At 31.2% G+C, this 8,895-nt stretch overlaps 1 protein-coding gene across 2 annotated transcripts; it reads right to left on the minus strand.

The window, feature by feature from the left end:
• Nucleotides 1-959: 959 nt before the first annotated feature.
• On the minus strand, nucleotides 960-8,881 carry LOC113521338 (zinc finger protein 37 homolog). 2 transcript variants are annotated; one of them, XR_008252736.1, is made up of 4 exons: nucleotides 7,040-8,881; nucleotides 5,229-5,458; nucleotides 3,576-4,081; nucleotides 960-2,829 (listed from the first exon to the last, which is right to left on the minus strand). XR_008252736.1 is itself a non-coding variant. In XM_052894072.1 (3 exons), the coding sequence occupies exons 1-2, from the start codon at nucleotides 8,706-8,708 to the stop codon at nucleotides 5,232-5,234; spliced, it is 1,896 nt and encodes a 631-aa protein (XP_052750032.1). In that variant the 5' UTR covers nucleotides 8,709-8,881; the 3' UTR covers nucleotides 960-4,081; nucleotides 5,229-5,231. The 2 variants fall into 2 exon arrangements, 1 of the variants encoding a protein (XP_052750032.1); XM_052894072.1 differs by having other exon boundaries at nucleotides 960-4,081.
• Nucleotides 8,882-8,895: the final 14 nt, after the last annotated feature.

Here is an 8,895-nt window from a genome sequence, read left to right on the forward strand (position 1 = left end):
AAGTAGCTGTTCCGTTTTCATTTTTAATATCTATTTATTTTATTAACTATATTATTTAATTTAGTAGGTAAAATTAATTTACATGAAGTGCGTAAAACTGAGTATCTCCTGTGTAACACACCTTGACAAGTGATTACTTGTTAACGTTATTATTAATAAAATTGTTATATACTATGTAATAAAGCCATGTAACTTTTAATTTTGGGTTTGTTGCTTTCTCCTAAATTGGAAAAAAATACTAAGTATACAAATCTCAGACTAATAACTTCTTTCAGACAAAAATGTCTCCAATATTAACTCGCTTATGTCACTTAGTATCTTTTTCCATTATTATATAGACCAAAAAACAAGTACTGCGAGGTTTACTTAGGGGATAAATAAAAAAACAAATATGTGCAGTTAACTTTAATTTATATCGTGTATATTAAATTATTTTTTACTATTATTTCTTTGGTACACTAGGAAATACATATTGATAAAAATGTCGTTAATTTTATTTCACTGTAAGCTGAATTTCAATTCACCTATCATACATAATTCTGAATTCTAATGTAATCATATAAGTAAATAATAAAATCAATGGCGGGTTTGAGAAATTCTTTGGCTAAAATTTTCAGTTTTACGATCAATATCGCTAATACTTCTAAATCTACGCAGATAAAACATTACTGAATTTTTCTATAAGTATGTACACATTATCTGCTCGACTTATTTGTATAAGTTACAATTTATATATATTTATATAATAAAAATTAACATTCACAACTATAGCTAGTGATATAATTCAAGTCCTACTCAAACAAGCGACAGTATTCGGATACTTTTATTTCATATAAGAAGATCACATAGAATTACACTTCGCTGTAATTTTTCCAAGGACTGTCGCTCATATTTTAGCTACGTTACGTTTTAGCTATATTTTTGCTGCAATTTATGTTGTTTCGATCTGAACTATAGTGAAATTTATCAGTGCGATGTTTAATGAGGCTCATAGAAGATCAAGCGGTTCGAATCTAGCAAACATCTATTGCTATTTGTACAAATAAATATCTGTTAGACTTTAAATCATTTGACCGTCTACAGAACCCATAATTCAGAAAGTATTCAATAAAAACATGTATTCTAAAAATTTTGAGATGCTGTTGTCTATAGATGTTGATTAGCTGGTACATAATTATTATTACATTTTTCAAGAATCAGTAAATATAACAAATGCATATACAACAGAAGTGGTTTTTAATATCACTAGAAATGCAATCTTGTGAAATAATGTGGAATAAGCAAGTTGCATATAAACAAAAACAATCCTATTACAATATTCAAAACGTTTAACTTTGCTTTCGACATATTAATTCAGTCAGTTCAATATAACTTTGCCTCGTTTACAGAGGCAGAGATTTGCGTGATGCGTAGTGAGAATTAAGTCCAGCACAAATGAAGGACTTTTTTACGCAAAGAACAAACCCTAATAGTTTACATATCGTATGCTGGAAAAAAAAAGGAAATTTTATCCGCAAACAAAAAGTTCCATATTAGCGTAGACCATAGACAATTTGCATGTCACTACACCACACACAGTCACTTAAATATGATTTAATATTATTAATTAAATCTTACACACCTACATAATAAATATTATATGTATTGCTACTGACGTCCTACACTTCTATCATGATAAAAACAAGTCTTTATAATGACGGATTATGATATTTAATAGCTACGTACGGTTACCAGACGTTACGATTAAAAAAAAATTGAACAACTTTTTCCATAAAACATATTAGTTTTAAATATTTCTCGAACTTTCACTACAAGCACTTATTTGCTTGATTGATTTAGAATGAAATGTTAAATAAACGTTTTCCTACTAATTATATGCCACGGTTTCGCATGAAACCTTATATAAAGCATTCTATATATTAAGTTAGGATAGGTATAGTCTAGTAAAATGCATCAAATTTAAATCTATTCAATCATTTAAGTGCGATTGAATAACAAACGTCCATCCAGGATGTTTATACAACATTATTATTTTTTTATGTCATATTAATAAAATTTTGACTAGTCTCCTTAGGGAAAGCTTGTTTAATTTGATGAATATTGATAAAAACAATCTTTAAAGATATGAAGATTTTGTACGTATACAAAATTTTTGCCTCGTCTTCTGAGACGTTTAAATTCAACGAGACTACTTCGGTTTAGGGGGGAAGTAATTAAGCCATTGCTAACAATATGGGTAAGTATATTGTTAGAAATGGATCATATGAAAGGGTTGTCAAGTCGATCTCCACGCGGTCACCGCTAGAAACCATCGTGGTTTGCAGACTCACTCCACTGGTGCTCCGCTATAGCATACTGTTAGAATAGGCATTCTATTTTCATCCCAATAACAAAAATAACTAAAATTGCATGCTACAATACTCATATAAAAAAATTACAGACAAATGGCCGTCTGCGCAAGCCTTAAGTGTACGTAGGTATACAATATCGTAGCCAGACTTAGGATTATATTATAACATATAAAGATAGGATATTGTTACGATACTTATCACTATTCTTCAACCTACATCTTTGCTAATAATAAATAATAATTTACTACTCACGTCGACAATTTAATTAATATTAGTTATATCAATTAATGATACTTAAATTAAAAATAACAATTGAGTCCCCTAGCAAATAATTTACAAACAAACAACCGATGGCACTGGGTTAAGAGAAACAATACACATAAAACAACATTCACAATTAGCGTGCGTATCAACGTTCAATAAAAATGAACTTCAGTAAAAAGAAAGGGTCTCGCCGGGTTTCCTCGTGGCATCTGCACTGGCGGCTTTGTTGACACTGGTGCCTTTAATATATAGTGTTGCTAGTTGTTGGATATAATTTTTTTAAATTTCCAAATTTCTACTTTAACCGTTTTTGAAAAATGGGGGTTGCAACCCCAAGATTTAAAATTATTTGTCTATGCAACTATGATAGATATTTGAATAAAACCAAAGCGACATGGAAGCTTCTAATTAGCTTTACATTATGTATATTTTTTTTTAATAAAAATAGGGTTTGTTTTTAGCGGCTAATTCTTGATGTACATCTACCAAAAAAAAAAAACATATATTCAGTATATATTTAACTGTAATACATAACAATTGCATAGATGAGACCCATCACACATGGGTGAAACATATATATAAAAAAAATGTATGTAAGTAAGCATAATAATGATAAATGTAATATGGGGTTTTCTAAAAAAAACTGCCTAAATAATAATATAAAAGGCGTTATTTTTATTAGTTGGAGTATCGTATTACAGTATTCTGGAATTTCATTATTACACTCATCAAGTAATTATTTCGTATTCTTTAACAATAAATGCTTCCATGTCGCTTTGGTTTTATTCAAATATATATCATAGTTTCGTAGAAAAATAATTATAAACTTTGGGATTGTAACCCCCATTTTCCAAAAACGGATAGAGGTTTGATATTGATCAAAAATTATTTCCAACAACTAGCAATATATTAAAGGTATTAGTGTCAACAAAGCCGCCAGTGCAGATGTCATAAGGAAACCCGACGAGACACTTTAGATAAAATATTATGTGACCTATTTTAATAAAAAATATCAGACATAATTATTAAAAAAAAGTTTCAGTAAGTAATAAAAATTCCTTCTATAACAAATATTAAAGATCAATAACAATGCAATGGCACAATCATTCAGAAATATCAAAATGAAAACACAAACGGAATCTTAAAAGCTAGTATTGAATAGATAATAAAAATAATTTTATATATCTTTGGACTCATCACTTTGTTTGGCGGCAAGCATTAAATTTTACACTCTTATTTCAGAACTGTATAACGACATACGTAATGTTTTATTTTTTGAACAATCTTAATATGTGATGTAAATTATCTAAGTAGATTTCACGTAAAAACTGTTAAGAAATGGCAATAAACATTTATATTGATAAGTAAAACAAATGTATTGGTATTCCAATGGCATAAGGCAGGACCCGCCTTACCTAAATTGCTCAGTTGCACCAACCCTCGAATCGGACACGTCACTGTCGTCTCTGTGGAAAAAATAAAAAATATATATATTATTTTTGAAATTTCATAATAAGGTCGTTACAAACCTGGACGGAAATAGATGACGCAAGCGCCTTAATATTGTATGAAAACGTGCCATTTTTTTACTTACAGTAGTGTTACGAAAACTATTTATTGATAGAAAAAACCCTTCCGCATAGACCAGTAGATCTACCATGAAATAATATTCCGAATTTTCGGAATCAAGTTCATACCGAAATCGGTCCAAAAATGGAGCTTAACATTTCGTTAGCCATAAATCCTACCATAAAAGTACGAAGGAACGATATTTTAACATTTTTAAACGGTACATATTATGTAATTTTAACATGAAATTTGTTTCGTTCGGCCCCGAAATTACGGGAAGCATTATGGTAGTTTCTGAAATTAATATTATTACCTACAATACCCTTTAATGTTGTTTTCAATCGACTTTAAAAAGTAAGTTCTCAATTCGGTCGTATTTTCTTTTATGTTACTCCATAACTTAGAATCCTCCTACTTAATTTAAAATGGCAAACAAGCTCACGGCTCACTTGATAGAAACTAGGAACCGTCTCGTATAGACATGAACAGCACCAAAAACATCACAGAATATACTGTGACATCCATTGTACCCCTTATGTCGTCATTCGTCCTCCTACTCTGTAATTTCACTCATATCCAATACTAAATGTAGGTATACATTTTTAAAACTATTTATATAATAATAGTATCCACTATTTATGAAAAATCTGAGGTGAAGTTAAAACGGTGAAGGATTTTAAATGTTATCATATTTATTTAACACACGCTGTATTTTAATAGTTATATAAGCTTTTATATATAAACGAATAACAAAACTAATTATAGGTATGTGTTTTAAATAAATCTCTATTTATTATTATTGGTCACGCACAGTGCCGTTTCAGAGGAGCTTCCTCTCGCAAATGCTCTGGTTATGGATTAACCTTCCCACCGAGGTTTTTACTAAAGACTCCAGCATGGGGTTTTTCAAAAAAGGAATAATAAGGTTTTTTAAAGGTCGCAAACGCGCGTGTGACATCTCTAGTGTCACAGGCGTCCATAATTTACGGTGAGCCCGTTTACCATCAGAAGGACCATATGTTTAGTAGTATAATAAAAAAAAACCTTTCAAGTAGTTTTCTGTTCATCAGTCAAAAGTTCCAATATGTCTTCTGTGGTCTTGTTCTCCATTTTAAACTTCTCCATCTGTTCCTTGGGCACGGTACCGTTCAATAGTATCTGTATGTTAGTTTTTAGACGCTGCAGTGGCGTCAAACTTTCGTCCTTGCATGCTATCTGACCCATGCCTTCGAGAGATTCGACGAGTATATCGTCGATAGAACGTTTGTTGAAACCTAATGTAAAAAATATGTTATTGACTTATACCAATACTTTTATTATTTGTATGAATGTGTTTAATATTTAGAACAAAATATAGAAGTAAATAAAAACTGTTTTAATTTATATCATTATCATCATCATCATATCAACCGTTAACTATCCACTGCTGAATATAGGCCTCTCCCATAAAGGTGTATTTATAATTGATATATGGAACGTTTTTCATAGTAGGCACCTTCTTTTTACTATCACATTTTTTATAAATAAATTTAATTTTTATTAGTTTTTTTTTTCATTTAGTTAAGTATATAGCAGACAAGTATTACAATATCTACCATATTATTTTCTTACAAACTTAAAATTTTATATTTTGTAATAGTAATTAAATAATTAAAGTTACATCAATAAATTTACTGACGTTATTCAAAATCAATTATAAACCTATTGTTCCTAAAATGAATAACGGTAAAACTGTAATACAGAACTAGTTTATAGTACCTAGTAATCAATAGACAATAAAGACCTTGGGAATTATAATAAACATGTAAGTAGGTATATCATTAGGTACAGCAAGTATTTACAATGCAGAAGCTTATGTACAAATTCAATTAACACAATAATTCAACCATAAAAGATAAGGAAATATAAAAAAAATAATTCAAACTAGCATTGCATCGAATATGCACTTAAAACTTAATTAGCATTCAACCACCACCTTGAGATCACTCATTCGGAATCAGAAAAGCAGATTTGAAATTTATTCCCCCACAAATAAGGATCATATTCCCACCTCCCACCGAATCAGCTCCATCACCACCCAACACCACATATTAACAACAAAATGGGACATGAACTCACTCAAAAATATTACCCATGATCACGTCGTTACCTCCATGTTGCCAGATACAATGACAAGAATGGTTGCTAGAATAAAAACCATGATGATAAAGCTACGCAATGAAACATGTACTGTCAGACACAATTGCCGCGCTTCACATAAGCATACATAATTTAATTACATTACAGTCATCTTGTATTACTAATTTGTTTTTTTTATATCAGTATTTTTTCCATAGTATATTGATATACTATATTGTTAAACATCTTGCAACTTTTCTTTTTCTTTTATTATTTAACTTAATCTTCAATAATAAAATAAAAAGAAAATATATTTGGAATAAATAAAAATTAATTTAGTTACAGAAAATGTATTACAATAATATATTGCAACACACTTTACATTAATTAGGCATGTATATTGATTAAGTATGTGTATTGTTCACACTCATTCTTAATGATGTGCACAATTGGTTATTTCAACCTTGTCAGTGAAAATGAATTACATATTATAATGGAGTAGGTATCGTGGAAACCCGTTGATGTCTTATGTAGGTGAAAATTTGTTATATAAAAAATATGGCCTTTAATTTTATAAACATCAACTGAAAAATGGTACTGGAGTTTATTTAAAAAAAAAATGAATTCGTTACTGTCGCGCACACACACACAGTAAGCATTGTTTCCACACAATCAAAAACAGTGCAGTCGGTTTATTTTTTGTGTAAAAATATTGGTTTAAATAAAAATGTACGCACCTAAATATTTGAGTTTGGCTTTCGTGGCGATCATAGTGAGCAGTAGTGCCAAAAGGTACCTCATCCGAGATAGACTCATAACTGACTCAACTTCGATCTCTTCAGACTTTACAGAGGCTTCAATGTTCCCTTGAAAGTTTGGTTCCTTGTCACCTATTACACAGGTTGTAATATGTTTCTCCAGATGGGCCTTTAACTTAAAAAATTGATTACAATTTTGACATTTGTATGCATTTTCTTTACGATGAATGTTGCGCATGTGTGCTTTCATGTGAGGTAATTGGGAAAAAAATAATGGACACATGGCACACTGAAATGGCTTCTCTCCTGTATGTCGCCTAATGTGTAGGATTAATGCATTTGAATGAGAGAAACGGCGATCGCAAATCCTGCATGGATATGGCCTATCACCCGTATGAGACCTGAGGTGAACATTTAGTTGGGTGGATTGTGTAAACCTCTGCCCACATTGTGCACACTCGTGGGGACGTTTGTTCTCATGCACTCGCATATGTTCAGAGAGATGTCCCTTTAAATTTTTCTTGCATATTGGACATTGTATCCTTAATCCAGCATGACACACCTGAACATGTCTACGCATCGAGTTAATCCTCAGAAACTCCTTGCCACAGTACTGGCAGATGTATTGTTTTATATTCAAATGCCGTTTCATATGCATATCCAACAGGGTACTAGTACTGTAACTCATATTGCAAATAGTACATTGAAACCCACCATTAACAAGATGCTGCTTCTCATGCTGTACAAGTATAACATGATTAGAGAATTTCTTATCACAATAAACACATTGTAAGAAATTATCATTACCAATATGAGTAGATAAATGTGTACTCAATGTTTCATGTGTTGTATCACATATATGGCACATTTCATACTGTGGCTCTGACTGGCTGGCTGGAACTGTGTCAAGATGCCGTTGCCTCATATGTGCTTGCAAATTTGATTTCTTGCGATACTTCTTCGAACAAACATTGCATTTGTGAGTTTTTAAATTAAGATGTATATACATGTGTCTGCTGATTGATGATTTTGTGTTGAATGTTTTGCCACAATCATGGCACTGAAATACAGGGATTAATGGTAACAGATCATTATTAACCATGGTCTTACATTTTGATGATTTTTTCTCTGTTGTTTTAGACTTACATCTCATATTTTTTTTCAGTTTCTTGTTTGGTTCTACAGCTGTTTTTTTAACATTGTTCTTTGGTATGATGCTGTTTGATGATGACACTGTTTCATTTTGGTCACTAGTTTCACTATCATTGTTATTATTTGCACTAGACGCTTTCGCTCTTGCCTTTATATCCTCAATCATTAGTTCACTCTTCAAAATATTATCTATTAACTTCAAATGATCTTTACTTTTCTTCCTAATTCTACCACTTTTACTCATTAGCCTGCTATTTAACATCACTTCAATTTTACTCTTTGATGCTTCATTTGTTATTTCCTTCATTAATGATCCATTTTGGAGTAAAAACTGCACTTTATCTTCACTCACCGTAGATTTCCCATTGATATTTCTTCTCATGACTGATTTAACTGCCTTTTTGGTCACTGTCAAACCACTTTTTGGTCTACCACGACCCCTAGACTTTGTAGGTGCACTTTTGGGTGCCTTAAGTCTACTTTTAGCATTGGCCATGACTAATTGATTACTTAATGATTAATTAGTAAGCTATTACATTTGTTGCATAGTGCTGTTACGGCAACGGAGAACCCACCACCAATCGAGGAAAGGAAATAAATAAGTTAGTGACTTATTGTACAACGATAGTATATAAGTTGAACGCGCGACGAGTGCTTATTGCGTACTTACATGCATTGTAACA

Source organism: Galleria mellonella, unplaced genomic scaffold (assembly GCF_026898425.1).
Source record: "Galleria mellonella isolate WM207_F2 unplaced genomic scaffold, CSIRO_AGI_GalMel_v1 utg19, whole genome shotgun sequence".
Classification (NCBI taxonomy): domain Eukaryota; kingdom Metazoa; phylum Arthropoda; class Insecta; order Lepidoptera; family Pyralidae; genus Galleria; species Galleria mellonella.

Coding starts and splice junctions, on each gene's coding strand:
- LOC113521338 (XM_052894072.1), bottom strand. CDS start 8,708: ATGGCCAATGCTAAAAGTAGACTTAAGGCACCCAAAAGTGCACCTACA. Junction 5,459..7,039: donor AGCCAAACTCAAATATTTAG/GTGCGTACATTT, acceptor TTTTTACATTAG/GTTTCAACAAACGTTCTATC.